Source organism: Chelmon rostratus, chromosome 2 (genome assembly GCF_017976325.1).
Source record: "Chelmon rostratus isolate fCheRos1 chromosome 2, fCheRos1.pri, whole genome shotgun sequence".
Lineage (NCBI taxonomy): Eukaryota > Metazoa > Chordata > Actinopteri > Chaetodontiformes > Chaetodontidae > Chelmon > Chelmon rostratus.
The window spans coordinates 15,231,808-15,248,597 of record NC_055659.1 but is presented as its reverse complement, the minus strand read 5'-3'; the positions used below and the strand labels follow the sequence as shown (position 1 = coordinate 15,248,597).

General features: G+C 41.6%; 3 protein-coding genes across 5 annotated transcripts; 2 read left to right on the top strand and 1 right to left on the bottom strand.

The window, feature by feature from the left end:
• Positions 1-544: 544 nt before the first annotated feature.
• On the top strand, positions 545-6,559 carry tgfa (transforming growth factor, alpha). Its single transcript, XM_041960722.1, has 7 exons — positions 545-609; positions 1,414-1,596; positions 1,822-1,986; positions 3,365-3,479; positions 4,147-4,296; positions 4,419-4,510; positions 4,946-6,559. The coding sequence occupies exons 1-7, from the start codon at positions 570-572 to the stop codon at positions 4,951-4,953; spliced, it is 753 nt and encodes a 250-aa protein (XP_041816656.1). The 5' UTR covers positions 545-569; the 3' UTR covers positions 4,954-6,559.
• A 995-nt stretch (positions 6,560-7,554) lies between these two features.
• Positions 7,555-12,075, bottom strand: hdhd3 (haloacid dehalogenase-like hydrolase domain containing 3). Of its 3 annotated transcripts, none has more exons than XM_041959698.1 (3): positions 11,821-12,075; positions 9,989-10,323; positions 7,555-8,782 (listed from the first exon to the last, which is right to left on the bottom strand). In XM_041959698.1, the coding sequence occupies exons 2-3, from the start codon at positions 10,316-10,318 to the stop codon at positions 8,387-8,389; spliced, it is 726 nt and encodes a 241-aa protein (XP_041815632.1). In that variant the 5' UTR covers positions 10,319-10,323; positions 11,821-12,075; the 3' UTR covers positions 7,555-8,386. The 3 variants fall into 3 exon arrangements, with proteins under 3 accessions (XP_041815632.1, XP_041815642.1, XP_041815623.1); XM_041959708.1 differs by having other exon boundaries at positions 11,736-11,829; XM_041959689.1 differs by lacking the exon at positions 11,821-12,075 and adding an exon at positions 11,656-11,747.
• Positions 12,076-12,211: 136 nt separating this feature from the next.
• Positions 12,212-16,789, top strand: trub2 (TruB pseudouridine (psi) synthase family member 2). The gene is made up of 8 exons (XM_041963223.1): positions 12,212-12,449; positions 12,623-12,757; positions 14,169-14,243; positions 14,344-14,405; positions 14,493-14,574; positions 14,917-14,989; positions 15,181-15,317; positions 15,432-16,789. The coding sequence occupies exons 1-8, from the start codon at positions 12,332-12,334 to the stop codon at positions 15,752-15,754; spliced, it is 1,005 nt and encodes a 334-aa protein (XP_041819157.1). The 5' UTR covers positions 12,212-12,331; the 3' UTR covers positions 15,755-16,789.
• Position 16,790: the final 1 nt, after the last annotated feature.

Below are 16,790 nucleotides of genomic sequence, written 5' to 3'. Positions count from 1 at the left end.
AATGTGGTCTTAATGCTGCTCTCTCTTCCACCGGGTTTCATGAAGAAACCAGTAGAGTTACTTTATCCTGCTGAGTAACACAGAAAGCAAAAACATCACCTCCTCAGCGGAGGAGACAAAAGACGTGTTATGTTGAGCTCATAATGAGGCGATGCCCTCCTCCTCGTCTCTAATTGGTCAGCCACTGACAGGATTACACGAGTTTCCTCAATTGGACGCAGTGAAGTTAAACGCTCGGGCATCCCGCCGCTGACTCTTCCTGCGTTTGACTGAAAAAAAACACACACACACACACACACAGAGAGAGAGAGAGAGACAGAGAGAGAGAGAGAGAGAGAGAGAGAGAGAGAAAACTCTGGTGACTTTTCTCGGACCACATGTGGAGCGCCAGCTGATCAGATGAGTGTGTCTGAAAGCGGTCTGCAGGTCTGTGATCACGGGGCTGAACGTCTGCTGTGCTGATGGTCTGTGCTGCAACACTAACGACTAAATGTGGTTTCTCAACACACGGCCGCGTTTCAGCGAAGCTGCCCATCAACTGACCGAAGTTTAGACCACAAGTCGACACGATGACGCGGATTTTCTGGGACACAATTTTCCTCATAAGCGGTGAGTAGCTGATTCAGCGGGGAAATGAGCGTTTTAGTTGTGTCCATGTCTCATTATGACTTTTTTTATGTGAAACGTGGAGATGAATGAGTCAAGGTGACAGCATTAACCTCTACTGATTCTATTATTTGATGTTAATTGTGGATCTTTTTATGATCTGCAGTGAGAATCAGCACAAGACTGTTATGTAAATTTGTTTTATCTGTGGTTCATTTTACTGGCTGTATTGACTTTACTGTGCTTGATGGTAAACCAAAGCAACTGTGTTTGTTTTGATGTATTTCTATATTACACATTTTCATGATGAGAAAAAAGTGAACAAATTTTTCTGTCATTTTTCCCTGTGTTTATAAGCTGTTTTTCAGTCTCTAGCTGTGATTGCGTGTCTTCACTCAGACCTGCTGTATTTATAGTGCTTTGGTCTCATCCTTTTAGTGGATGCTTGACCCTGTTACTATTGTTGAGCACCAGTTACTCAATGAAGCATCGATATCACATTGAAGACCGAGTCACATGATCATAGCTGTACAGGGCAAAATTCTGTGGCTAAGGTTGTTCATCATATAGTAGGATATGTGACACCTGGTTTTCCTTTGGGGGGGAAAACATCACAATACAGTAATATATATTTTTTATATTCCTATAGGTACTTTTAGTATGTCTGTGGTACTCAATGGTGAGTTTACAGTGAACTTTTTGGTATTTTTGTTATCATATTCCTGCAGGGATTTATTGTTTTTTCTATATTTTTTCCACATCAGGCCCAGATCATGTGTTAACAGCATTTTGTTTTCCTCCCTCCAGGTTCCCTCTTTACATTTGGAGCAGGGCCGAGCAATTCAACCATCATTGAAGCCAGCATTTCCATCGACACAAACTCCACCGCTGCTCCGAACGCCTCGACAAGCAGCTCTGCAACCACCCGCAGCAGAAGCACCACGGCCGCAACCGTTGCGCCTACTACAACAAACATCCCTCCAGTTAAAAGTAAGTCTCAGCACAGCCATGCCATGTGAAGATGCAAGAGACGGTGTGGGCTCATTGTCGAGCCGTCTCCAGAAAAGAAAAACTGTATTTCGTGTGCCAAATGTCCTCAAGACCTGGATCCACTCTCACTGCTTCCACAGCAGCCATTTTTTTGCTGTTACTTCTATATTTTCTCACATCAGGACCAGATCATGTGTTAACAGCGGTTTATTTTCCCCTCTGCAGGCTCCCTTTTCACATTAGGAGCAGGGCTGAGCAATTCAGCAGCTACTGAAGCGAGCATTCCCATCCATACAACCTCCACTGCTGCTCCAAACACCTCAACAAGCAGCTCTGCAGCAACGACCACAACTATTGCAACTACTACAACCAACATCCCTCCAGTCAAAAGTAAGCTGAAGCATAGTCATCCCTTGTCTAGATGCAGGTGAAGGTTCAAGCTCATTGTTGAGCCATTTCTAGCAGGAAATTGACTGTAGTTCATATATATTGTGCCAGTTGTGATCATAGCAGCCCTTGATCCACTCTCACTGCAGCGTTGCATCAAAGGCCACAGTTCTCAACACTGAAAAGCCTCCCATTGAGCTGCAGTGCATCAATGCATGCAGACAGTGAGGCGCTCTCTGATAATTGATCCTCTTAGCGTGAGTGGAGGCAAACAATTCCAGTAAATTCAAGATCATGAGCAGCACATATGAGCAGTGTATTCCACCATTTTACAAAAAAAACAAGCTGCACCTACAGTATTGAATGATCTGAAAATCACCTTACATGTCCTAAAGGGTGGTTTCTGTCTCAATGTTGCTCTCGTTGGACTGCCAAAAATCACATGGAACGAGAGAGGGGTTGGTAGGCAGATGCCTCAGGGACAACGGAGGGCTTTCACAGAGTCTGAAAGAAGGAGACAATACATGTAGGCTGCAATCCAAAAGCCCATTTACCGTTGGAATGGAGTGTGTGACGAAGGCTGTAATGCAGCTATCTGTCTGGATGTTCTTCCTCCTTCCCACCCTGAATGTCACACTGTGCATCTGTTTCGGCTGCTCGGGGAACACTGACTTTTGTATGAGTCAGTTATGTAGGAATTTGTCTGACTGTACAGCTTATGTGTGAGAAATGTCCCGTTTTTGTCTTCGGTGTACATTTCCTCCAATATTTTTGTCCTGACTGAAAAGCTTTAGGGTTCCCGCAGGGACGTGTCTCTCCCGAGTTGCAATTTGGGTTGATGGACAGAGGTTTTTGTTTGCAGCGTCTCACTGGGACTTTTCTTGACTCTAATTGTCCCTCCCAGGTACAGTGAGAGATGTAAGCCACTACAAATCCGCACGCAACTGGTAACAAAAGGTCTCAGTCTGCCGTTTGTGGCGTGGGTGTCAGCTTTAGGATTTAGTACATGCTGTTGTTTCAGGTCTCTGCAGGCTTAGGCTATTTTTAGATTTCTGATATTCACCTGTGTCATGGTGTATATTCTGACTGCATGCACTTGGATTATATTTGATATTGTAATTTAGGGCAGAATTCATGTCCTAAAGAAGGGCGAAGGGTGTAGAGTTCTTATTGTCATTTCAAGTAACCCACCTAAATATCAGGAGATGCTTCCTTCTGTTCCCTACTGGCCACCTAACTAAAATCATTTAATTTGCATTGGTTTTAGTGGGAAACGTTAGTGATTCATGGTCCGAGAAAAAAGCAGAAACATTATCCAAAACTTTCAGAACCCCGCACGCGTCTCTCACTGTCAAAAATATCTTGTCTTACCACCTTACAGAGTTTGTGGCGGCGGCCGTTCGGTCTCATTTTGACGACTGTCCAGACTCACACCGCCACTTCTGCTTCCACGGCACGTGTCGCTTCCTGATATTAGAGGAGACGCATGCATGTGTGTAAGTCGCCGCTCTCTTAAATATAAAATGCCGACATTGTTGGGTCGACTGTTGCTTACTTTCAGACATCACAGCTGACAGTTTAATGATACAGTAATTTGGCTAAATGCTGCCATCTTTCAAAGGGGACGTTAGTGAAATCTTAAGATCTAAAGCTATTTGGTGCTGTAACTCGTGCAAGATTGCTGAAAATTGGGCTGACTGTGGTCTCTGGAGTAGCTGTAGATAAGAGAGGGAACAAATTCACATAGAGATCACATTTCACAAGTCAGTTTCATGTCCAAAATTATTCTTGCGTGCAGGAGACATGAGCTGTATGGCATCGCATTTATGTTTTAATAGGTTCAAGAGACTCAGTACCTTCAATGATTTTACGGTCTTCAGTCTTCAGTATAATCAGACGACCCCTTGGTTCTTCACTGGACTGTATGTCTGTTTATTTTTAGTTTATGAGTTTATTCGAAAAGCGATCTCTTAAATTGTAGCAGTTATATTTCTTCAACATTATCAGACTGATATTAGAAAGAATATAGACATATTTGATATTACAAACCACTATAAGGGCTCCAATCTGCTGCAAGTACTGAGATCTCAGCTCCTTATAAAATCCAATTACTGCCCTTTTTTTTGCCCATAATCTTGATTTGATTGTCCGTCCCTGTTGCAGGTGTTATCCGGGCTTCATCGGGGTGAGGTGTGAGCATGCAGACCTGCTCGCTGTTGTAGCAACCAATCACAGACAACAGACCGTTGCCACAGTGCTGGTGTTGTGTGTGATCGGGTCTGTCCTCATCATGGTGCTGTGTACACTGTTACAGTAAGTAATATGCATGGCATCCTACACATGGTTCATTGGGATCGTTGCTGATAAACTATGCAGTGTTTAGGATGACAATCGTGTTGCAGGATTTTTCAGTACTTGCGTCTTTTCTTGTGCAGTTGCTGGTGGAGGCAGGACTGTCGCAGGCGGAGACATGCACATCACTACGTCCCAGAGAAGCATGGAGCGCCCTGCTATCCTTCTGAGAGCGGTGCTTATATTTATTTCTTGTATCAGAAAGATTATTCACAAACAGATCACAAATACAGGAAGCTGGGCACTGTAGTTTTTAGCAAATGTTAGCGTTGGGGACTATTTTCAGCTGCGGAGTAATCCACATTTGTTGCACTAGTGGGTACATCCAGCAGCAGGACTGTTTATGTGGGAATGACTTAAAATAACCTGCAACGTGTGTCTGTGGTAATGAAGGAATGTCAGTGCAACAGTGTGGCTCACAGAGCTCTATGGCACAGAGGAATAAGATAGATCTTCACAGTACTTTGTTTATTATTGTTTGTTGTCAGTCTTCAAATGGGATTTGTTGACAGTAATTGAATTATAGAATATCATCAGCCCTATCCTTAAAAGATCTTGTGATCCTCACCGGACAAAACTAAACTTTGTGTGTTTATTTTTTCCCTTTCAGTGGTTTGAGGGGACGTCTTGCTGGAACACGCGCTGTTTGCATCGCGGCGTGTTCGGTTCTCCTCATCTTGTCCGGCCTACAAACCCTCAGGATCGCATCCAAAGTGGCATTCACATGTTCTGATCAGGCACGCCCCGGCCTGAGGCGAAGAAGCATTATCTTAAACGTGGCTGAGGTATGCCTGCTTGATCTGGGAGGTTAAATGTTCCGTGGCATTTCCCCCCTCCACTGACTGGGACTTTTGACCTGCAGCACCGTAGGAAACGTGTTTACTTAAATACCCACTGAACTACAGCAGTATGTTTGAAGCTCTGAGGATGAAGCTGCTGCCAAATCCTACATGGGAAGAGCTCTGTGTGCACTGATCACTCTTTATGGCTGGCCTAGAGGACATGGGACATGATGTGCAAGGCCATTTATCATCCAGGGGGGATGCTGATTAGGAACAGTGTTTATTTTGGGCTGCAGGACAGTAATAATTCATTTACTCAAGTCAGAAGACCCCAATTCCTATTTTTGTCTTTTAATAATGTTGCGCACTTTTCATCAAACTCTACAAGCACAGAGGACATTTTAAAGATCTTTTGGTGGGGCAAAACTGATGCTTTAAAGAAGTTTCAGTGTCTGTTTTTAATGAAGTAACTCACTTTACCTGACAGGAGTAGGAATTGCTAAATGGACTGACTGCTAATGGATTAAAAACCCTGGACTGGATTGAAATTGTAAACTGTAATAATACACAAAGTTTGCAACTTAAAATTGCTCTGACACGGTTTTGAGGAAAAAAAAAAAAAAAAAAAACATCCAGGTATTTTTTTCAAGTCATTTGACTCCAGTGTTGCGACTGAGGCTGAAATATTTCTGTTTTATTCTTCATTCCTGAGCTGTACTGGAACACGTCCAAGCATGGGAGGCTTTCGATCTGCAAGCTATAACTGTAGCGACACGTGCACGCCCTGGGAGGCCACATGCACTTTTCTGTTCATAAAAACACACCGCACTTACTGTACAGCGGAGTCACTTGGAGAGGAGTGTCCACATAATGAGAGATGCCAAATACGCACATTGTAGAGGTCCACCATGCACTTAAATCACAGCTTGCATTTTTACAGACACAAAAACACTGGTGTGTTATAGCGTTGCCTGTGCTTTGAATTGAAATACTTTTAAAGAGAGAAAAGCCTCCGAAGGTTAATTAAAAAAAAATATTTAAGATTTTCTTTAAAAATGGACTGATAATTGGTGAAGAAATACAAAGTGATGATTAGAAAATGACTCGGGTATAAACTGTGTATGCTTTGTGTGATAAAGGCAAAAAAAAAACAAAAAAAAAAACTACTTCCACCACAAAATGAATGTGATGGTATTTACATGCCAAAAGACTCTGATGGGATGATTTGGTTGTCTCTGTTTACAATGTGTGATATTTACATTTAGAAGATGTGTTGATGTTCTGTCACTGCAGCAGCTTTTCATGTGTAAATATCAAAAAACATGCAGAGTTGTTCAACGTGTATGTAAGGTGTCAATACCGAAGTCATCCGGAAGGGTGATCTTCTCATGCGTTAACCGTTTACTTTGTCAGATGTATGTTGTCACGGCTGGAAAGCCTCTATTATCAGCATTTGTTTTCCAATGAAATGAATTAAAAAATATACAAGCGTGTGTGCACATATTTTTTCTATTCATGCGCTTTATTAATTACTGGAGTCATCGCGTGACCTTCTTTTCACCTATGAAACTGACCTTTTTTTTTTCTTTCTCTCTCTCTTCAAATACCCCGATTTTCTGCTTTTCTATTTTTCTCTTCCACTGAATGTTTCAAGCTGCAGAAATGCCAACATGGAACCCTGAACCTCAGGCACAGTTGAACAAAGAGCTGAACTCCTGAGTGCTTTTATAGCTGAAGGAAATGTTTCAGCCCTCTTCTATGTCGCCATTGAGTTTTTCATTTATTGTTTTGGAGATAACAGAATGTAAAGCCATTCATGTTCAATGTGCAAGGCTGCGCCGCATACATCCACACACGTACATACATCTTCTTAATTTCCATTGTATGCCATCGGGTTGACATGTCTCCTCTCCTCTTCCCTTTCGCTCTCCGCATGAGGAGCTCCGTTTTGTTTTGCAATCCCATTATGTCTGCAATTGGATTTCTGTGGAGCCCTTTAGAGCCGTCTGGCTGAGCCACTAAACCAGCTTTGAATTAAGCAGCTCTCGTGGGCGCTTCCCTAAAGATGCACAACAGGCTTTAAACATACGAAGAAGTGCGAGGGGGCACACAAAAAACGAAAAACAAGGCAAAGAAGAGGGAAATCAAGCCTTTAAAGACTGTCTGTTCATTCACGTCCCGTGGCAGAACGTGGAAAACTGTGCGCTGTCAGCGTTAGGAACTTCTCCTGAACTCTTTAAATCTGATTTGGACAAGCGTCAATCCCTCTTTTCCATAAGAGGCTGAAGCTCCGCTTTGAATTGCAATGCCATTCTGGTCCCCCTCCCTCCCCTCCTCTTCCTCTTCTGGGCCTTTTGATCCTCAGCCCAACATTTCCAGTATCTGCCTCTGACCAGATGGTTTGAAATAAGAGTATTTACAAAGGTATTAGGGTTAAGCAAGCCTGCTTGTTCTCCTCACTGCTGAGCACTGAAACAAATCATTAGGAATGATGGAAGAGCGGCACCTCACTTAAAGAGTCAGTTCGCCCAAATCACATGAAAAGGGATGCCATTTTGAACAGGTGGCTGACCTGAGAGCAGCTGCAAACTTACATTTTAACCACATTAGGAAGGGATCTTTTCAGGGCCGGTATCGATAGGAGGAACAATGGCAGCAGCCAAAAACTCAGTTCACATATGGACTTGTATTCTTTCAAGACTGATCCTATCATTAAAGTTATTGGTTTAATATCTCCCCTTTAAGAAATTCAGTAGACCAATGCTCTTAGGTAAAAATATAAGTGAGTAGTGGTCTCTGCACCTCTAACACAAAAGAACTGAGCCATTAGTTGAGAACAAAACGTTTTTACTGTGGACAAGTCTTCAGTCAGAGAGCCCTCATCTGCACCAGCTGTCAGTTATAGAAGGCTAGATTAGTACAAATGGGTGACAAATTAAAGGAAGGTCCTGGGGCGTTTAGTAAGCTGGTGGTTCAACATTTGCAACATCCACGTCTGGCCATGGTCCAAGAACAGGGGCTACTTATAACATTAACGATGGCTCTGTTCAATTCACGTGTCCCAGTAAGCCATGGCAGTGTGACAGTGGGCCAGCATGCACAACACGAGGACCCTGACAATGAAGCAGGGAGACATGCTGCATATCTTTCCCCATCTCTCTCCAATCATTTCCTCTTACCTCTCCACTATCACCTCTGTATAAGGGTTCCTTTGCTGAACCACAGCTAGGCTGCAGTGGCTTTGTACTTGAGCCCATGACCATTTGGCATTAACCCATGTGCTGCAGAAGCAGTGATGGCAGCTCCTCCAGGGAGCTGAGTCGATGCTCTCGAGGAACATCGGGTTGGATGTGCTTGCTGTGTCTGTCTAACAGGAACCCGTGAATGCCCACAGACCGAGAGGTGAGGTAATCCTTCACATAGTGGTCCCCAATATGAGCTACACTAGCAGCTGCTACACCACATTTCTGCAGTGCCTGATCAAAGATGGCTGGACTTGGCTTCGCTACGCCCACTTCCTCTGATGTTATTAAAAAGCTGAAGTGAGACAGCAGGCCACAAACACGTAAAATCTCTTCTAGGCGGCTATCAAAGTTTGATACCACACCTAGCTTCAGCCCTAAAGACGAGCAACTCTCCAGGGCCTTCTGAGAGTCTGGAAAAACCTAAAACCAAGAGAGAGAATACAATTTTAAGTCAACGTTTTCGGTGCGATGTTTTCCACAATTGTAAACATTTATATGAAAAGCAACCATTAATTCTTCCTACACATTTTCCATTTCAAAATTCCATAGTTATCCAGACTTCTCAGCACATTTTCAGTTTTTATAATCCAGCTGTTAATATTTTGTTGGGAAAGTTTTCTGTCCACATGGAGCATATGAATGGACACTGGACAGATGGATTATGCTGCAAAGGAAGTCAACAGTTTTTCTAGATGTTTCATATGACAGAACCACATTATGTAATGATTACTTCTTTGTTAGATGGTAGTGTTAATCAGAAACGTAGGAAAAGAGCCTGCAAACATATTGGAATGAATAGCTGCGGTGAGTTGACAGTTATCCTGGTATTAATGAAAACAAAAAATATTTGAAGTCTTGCATGACAGTCCAACAATTTTGCATTAAGTTTGCATCTAACGATCTTCTTTGCAAACTAGGGTTTACATTTTTCATTATATCTTATTACATTTTTATTGAGGGATTGTCAAGGCAGCCCTCAGAAAACCATTTACTTATTGTGGCCATTCAGTCCACACTTCTACACAAGAAGCTGGACGATGTTCCACTGTCAAACATCTCTGCCCAAGGAGGACATAAACTAACCAGCGCAACCTATCGTTGGATTATTTTCACTTTACAAGCTGAGTATATAATATTATATCATTGTTTTTCCCATATTTTTTCCTCTCTTTTGTGAACAGGAACCGAAAATTAGTTGAAAAAAGTTAAGTCATTTTTTCATGGCATCTGTGCAGCCTTGTTTATTCACTGTGCCCATGAAAACAATGATGAACGCAGCCGTAAAGATTTGATTTCCTTATGCAGGAAAACATAGTCTGTTTACTTTTCTGATAACTACATCTCTGGCTGCCTGCTCCAAACAGCATTAAACAACACTCTGCTTATTATTATTATCAATTTATTTTTGGAAATTCTAAATTTAATATATTAGGAACAGAATAGGGGTAATATTTCTCCATACTCTACAAATATATATATATTTTTTGCTTACTTCAGATTTTCAAACCGTTTTCTATAGAGTGTGTCATCTTTCTGATCTATTATTGTAAGATAACACAAGAAAAAATGGTTTTATTCACTACTAACCACTGTATGTTTATTCGACATGTGTCTTTTGTCATTTACCTCCCAGTTCTCTGCATTGCAGAAGTTATGATAAAGATTGTGAGCTATTGTGTCAAGCAGGGCTGGGTCCTGTACCCTGCACCGGGACAAGGTGTCCCGTACCACTCCCATCCACCAAGACCGTCCATCCAGGCCCTGAGAGATGCCATAGTTGGGGTATGTTTTGGAATGATGTCGATACGCCTGTTGAAAAGCAGCTTCGACCTCCACAGGACTGAGGTTCAAGCCCACTCGTTCAGCCTCCTTGCAGTACTGCTCTCCCACAGAAGCACGCACCTTCAGCAAGGTGTCCTTCACATCCCATAGCACCCAGCGCAGAGGAGCTCGCATTACCCCTACAGAGGTAACACCACAAATGTAAGACAGGTTAATGTTCAAGCAAGACCTGAGAAAAGTGTTGGGTAAATGTTTCCTCACCAGGATGTTTGGGAATGATTCAGATAATCAAAAAAGCTGGCGTTGACTAGTCACTATACTGTAGCTGCCATTTTGAAATGTTTCTAATGTTATTTGCTATGTAGGAAAGTCAAATTATCCCAATGTAAGGCGCACAGCACAGCACTGTACAGGTGTTCATTATGACATTAATAATGGCTCTGTTCTATCCACATGTCCCTGTTAGACATGACAGTGAGCCAGCATACTCAGCACCAAGACCCCGAAACTCACTTACAGACTGTTTTTTCTGTCTTAAGAAACCTGCTGTGTGTCATTTAGTTTGTGGTAATTTCATCAATACTAATTTGTTTGGGAATATGCATCACTAAAGCATATTATCAACTGACAGGCCTTAAAATAGGTCCAGAACTAATCTTTTAGAGGGACCCTGTGTTAAAGTTCACACAATGATTATTCCATAATACTCTGTGTTTCATTGAGAAACAACAAACTGAGGGCCAATTGGCCACAGATGATTTTTGGCGCGGGGATAACAGGAGGGTTAATCAGGCCATGGATGGTATACTTTTAATACTGAAGTGTAAAGTCCTCTTTTACAGATTCAATTTTGACTCAGATATTGCCTTTAATAACATTAAAGGGCATGTTCACCCACACAGGTGTTTCAATTATTCTGTCTGATTAGATCATCACACGCAACTACATGAGCTCATCTGACTCAAGAAAAGGATAAAGGTGTATTTTGTCCCACCTTAAAAGGTGATGTCTAATCAGGTAGCTGAAGTGAAAACACCTGTGTGGATGGATTTGAAGTGCTTTAACAAGGGCTGTAAGATACTTGTTTCCCAGTACGCCATCATGCACAATACTAGGACCCTGAAACTGAAGCAGCTAAATGGAATTCAGCCATCATTTATTTAATTACTTACACCTGTGCTTTTCCCATTGAACCATGTTAAATCCCCAACCTATCCCCGCCACCCAGCCTGGTGCTTTGTCTGACAAGGGAGCGTCTTGCTCTTGTGTTAATGACATTTTGTGGTGTGTTATTGTAGACACGGGTGACTGAAGCGACACTGAACGAGCACCACGTGCTATGCTAACGTTACAGATTATCACCGAAGGTTAATTTTAAATCCCTGGTGACGCTCATTACTTTACACACGTTGGAGGCTCGTGGAGACTAACTACGTCAGCCAACTGAAAACTGTCATCTTGGTTACAATCTCCAACCAATCTAACGTTAAGACCAAATACCTTAACGTTACCTGGCAACGTAACATGTCCTTGTACTTTCATTAGCTCGCACTAGCTAACATTACGCTCGTTGGTTTGTATTAACAGCTACCTGTCAGCCTTTTTGCGAATGTTGGAAAACTAACGTTTCTCCAGCAAAGACACTTCACTACAAGTTGTGACAGTTTTAACGTTACCGAAGTCAAGTCTTCAGAACTGTCAACGGTTGTGAACACGGTTAGCTACAGTTCTGTTGACGTCCTATCGTCTTCTTCTGGGCTGGGGTGGTTTGAAGGCAGCTGTTGCCATCTTCTGGAGTTTTTGATCCTTCAACCTCCTTTCTAATTTTATTATTTTTTAAACAATCTTTTCTGTCGACCCTCCCCAGAGTTAATCAACCATCTTCTGTTTTACCCACTTTTATCCATACATAATGCTCTATTTTTATCATTATTATGTCTGCTCGTCACCATCACCTCGTCTCTTCACATACCGCTTGTTGTTGCCTGTCATACATCCAGTACAGCAGGCGGCAGTATATTCCTAAACTGCCAGACATGTACGCATGCGCAAATGATCACGTGCAGTAAGGTCAAGGGGAGCAAAAGCAACCCACGTTTTAGAAAACAAACTACTGTTGGGCGTGAATATGTCTCAATAGATGTAACCTAATACAATTTTTCAAGACATCGGGATGTTACTAACATAATGGCAACTCCAGCTATCCGGATGTTTCGGAGGTTAGAGGGTCTGTTTTGTGTATACAAACCCTCTGGCGTCCACTGGAAACTCGTAAGGGACAGCATCGAGGCAAATCTTCTGAAAGGTGAGGCTAGCATAGCCTTATAAACACGTTCGCACTTAGATCTGTATGTTTGTTGTGATAATGAGGAAGCTGGTGTGCAGATCAACATTTAACAAGTCTGACAGCTTTCCCTTTCTCATGGTGTCCAAGTAAATTATCGTCTCCTGCTGGCCCCTGCATGTGTCCCCTTACAGGTTTAAATGCTACACCCCCACTGCCACTTCCTCAGGAGGTCCGCTTCTTGGCGCACCCAGCCAGTGAGACTGAAGCACCCAAGGGACTCACGCTGTCTGCAGTCTCTGTGCCAGTGCTGTCCAAGCATCCTCTGGGTATGTGTGTCCACTTCACTGCATAGCTCCATCTCCTGGGTCACCTGCTCCTGTGCATACACATCCCCACACTCCTATCCTGCTGTTCTTGAATACAAGTTTTCTTTCATGTCCTCAAAGCGTCATGTGATGCTGTCCGCTCTGAGGTCTGACTTAAATAATGATATATGATACTTTTTCTCACTGGCTATTTCATACTATGTATATCAAATTTCATTTGTAGAAAAGTTACTGAAGGAACTGGTTTTGATTTGGTTTTAGTAAACATCATTTATCGTTTTCTGGTGGGCCACTTACCTTTACAGACAGGACAGTGCAGGTGGACAGTCAAATGTTTAATTGTTTTAATACATCAGTTCATGCTTGAGAGATCCATGAGTTTATACGAAGCATTTACTGTAACGTCATCATGCACACGTTTTGGCGTACAAAAAAAATGTATTACGGTCCACCCCAGCTTGGAAATTGAGTGCATTGTTATCAAATGTTAGCAATAGCCAGGCTGAGCTAGTAAAAGAGGAGGCAAGTCAGATTTGATAAAAAAAAAAAACTATGAAAGATGAACAGCGTGTTTCTTCTCATGCATGTTCATTACCTTCTGTGAATTGTAATGAGATTAAATGCTCTCACTGTTTACTTATGCTACACAACCACAATTGCTGAAAAGTTGGGCCGCTGTCTAAAGACTAAATAAAAACAGAGTGCAATCATTTGCAAACAAACTGTGGTTAGTAATACAACACTGTAGTAACATCCTTTATACAATCATGTGTTCACAAAGTGGTGAACCTCACTCCATCCTCGCTTGTGAATAAATGAACCTTTCCAGGATGCTCCTTTCATACCCAATCATGATACTATCACCTGTTACCAGTCAACCTGTTTACCTGTGGAATGTTCCAGACAGGTGTTTTTGGAGCGTTCCACAACTTTCCCAGTGTTTTGTTGCTCCTGTCCCAACTTGTTTAAAACATGTTGCTGCATCAAATTTAGAATAAGCAGATGTTAGCAAAAATGAATGAAGCTGATGAGATAAAACAAACAATATTGTCGTTGTACAGTACTTTTCAATTGAGTATATGTCAAAATGGATTAGCAAATGATTTAGATTTGTAGACTATCTGACCTGTCATATCAGGTGAAATTATTGTATTATGATTGTACTGGTATTACTTGCACCTGTATTTAACAAGTCGAAATATCTGCTCTGAGAAGGGTCTAAAATGTTTTCCCCCTGGCCATGTTAGAATCGACCATAAATTAAGTCTGGCTCATTATTGACTTCATTTTCACATCAGTGCAGGTGGATATTAGCTGGAATGACTAAATATTGATAAAATGCTTTTCTCATGTCTGTGCACATTCAGGACTGTATATGTGTGAATAAGATGTATATTTCTGTTGGTTTCAGTGACTGGGCCTGAATTCCAGCATATTAGAGTTGGAGTAGGACATCGTCTGGATGCAGCCTCTTCTGGTGTTCTAGGTATTATTATTTTAGAGCTGATCACATGAGAAAACCCATTTGTTCCTGACTATGTTGTATTTAATATATGGTCTCTTTTAACATGTTTTTTTCACTCTAGTTCTTGGTGTTGGGAATGGAAACCGGGTCCTGAATGATCTCTACAGAACACGAGTCACAAGGGTAATTTATCATTTCTGCTGGTTTTATATCAGATCTGCAAAGAAGCAATGAAGACACACAGGTTTCATGCTGTTTGATATGTTTCAGGATTACACATTGGAGGGTGAATTTGGGACTGCAACAGATGATTTCTCTCACACAGGCAAAGTTGTGGAAAGGTCCACATACGGTAGGATACCTTTTTCCTCTGATGTTTCATCAGTTTATTCCCTTGATATCATAGTTTTAGATCAGTGCATTCTAGAAGCAATTTGATGCATTTACTTAAAATACTTGATTACACAGCTCACCTCTGAAAAAATACAGTCAAAATTCACTCTAATTCTGTAACTTACTTTATTTTATTGCTAGATTGCCAATTCATCAGTTTGTATCTATCTGCCACACCAGTATTTGAAACTGTGCTTTTGCACAGAACACATCATGTATTAATCATCAGCTAAACAAACTGAAGCATCAGTTATTGAGCTTTTGACTGTATCTGCCCCTAAAGTATTGATTTGTTCCACAGGTCACATCACACAGGATAAGCTCGACAGAGTCTTGGCGATGCTGCAGGGAGTCAATCAGAAGGCCTTGTTAATGTATGCTAATAACATTTCATGTTTCATTTCTATAAACATAATGTTGACATTTTTGGCTCTTAAGTTCCTCCTTATTGGATACTTCCTCTTCCTCTTGTACATATTACACATCAGGCCATAAAGTACTTCTAGTAGGGTGGGTGGCTGGCTAACTGTTTTTTTTTTTGTTTTTTTTTTTTTTTTAAATGCAGGTACTCCAATGTAGACATGCAGTCACAGGAAGCCTATGAGATGGCTGCACAAGGTTTACTGGGTCCAGAGGGGAAATCACAGCCTGTTTTGACAGGCTTGCGTTGCATTCACTTCCAGCCTCCCAGCTTCACTTTAGGTAAATAATCTTAAACTGAACACACAGGAAACCTCATTTTGCAAATTAAAATATGCAGATTTTCTTGAAGCTTTCTGATCTTGCTTGACATATTTTTTTTCTCTGCTCTCACAGAGGTGCAGTGTCTGAATGAAACTCAGAAATATTTGCGCAAAGTTGTGCACGAGATTGGACTGGAGCTGCGCAGCACGGCAGTGTGTAAAGGAGTTAGACGGACGAGAGAGGGCCTCTTCACGCTGCAGGATGCCCTGACCCGCCACCACTGGACTGCTTCTGATGTTATGGTGGCCATCAGGCAATACCACTCCAAAAAGAAAAAAAAATATTCCCACACACAGATAAAGGACCCAGCATTGCCCCCACCAGAAGAGAAGACAATGACACCTAGTCGACAAACTGAAAGTAGTGATGAAGCTGCAGCGGTAGGAGTTAAATAACTTGTTGCTCTGACCAACAGTTAATGCAAGTCATTGTGATCCAAAACACTTTCCCAAAAAAAACTGCTTTATAGTGACCAGCGGTGCTGGTTTCTAAAAGCAAAGTATCAAATTGGACACAAATGAGCCATATGTCATATGAATGTTCCCGTGTTTTCACCTTTGTTAAATGTTGTGCAGATATTAACTTATTCCCCAAAACCTTGAAATAAATGGTTTATTTTTATCATTAAATAAATTGAAAACTTTGAAGATTTCTGTTGTTTGGTTGTGCTACCATCTGAGAATTAGACCTTATTTCAGTGTCACAATATAGAACGGTACCTGCACCCTTTAACCCATTTGAAAGGTTTTTGGTAACAATTTATTTGACAGGTCTTTGATTTACTCGTAACTTTTTAGGGAGATTTACTGGAAAGAACTTTGTAATGTGGCACTTAAATATTCATCAAACATTTATTCTTATAAATGCTGAATTGAGTGCTTATCTGTGGACAGATTTGATCCTTTGTTTCACTGACCTGCTGTGTCCTGACTAAAGGTCTCAGGGTTACAGCAGCAGTTACTTGTAATTAATTAATCGGAAGTTTCCAAATTAAACGCTATATATTTCCCCTGCAGCTAGTACCAAATTACATTGATTTTCCCAGTGAATTTCTGTGAAATAATTTGGAAAGTATTCTGAAATTATGAACTCGTACGGAATTACAACGTTTACATGTTCCAGCCTAAAACTGAATTATCTTAATTACTGAGGGCAAGAGGAATAATTCTCTCGTAACTTTAGCCAGTGAAGTCAGAGCCAGTCACTAATATCAGATTTGTTGTAGTTGTCTGTGTCTTCTGATGATGTTGGAAGATGCTGTGTCAGCGTTTCTGTTTCCCACAAAAGCTCCTTTGAGATGTTATGAGGTTATTGCAGTGACGCCGATGTCGTGCTCTTCATACCAGTGAAGGACTTGTTGTTCCAGTGGGAACACTGATGTCTTTGTCAGTCAGGAAACACAACCTCAATGAGGACACAAATGAACTCTGA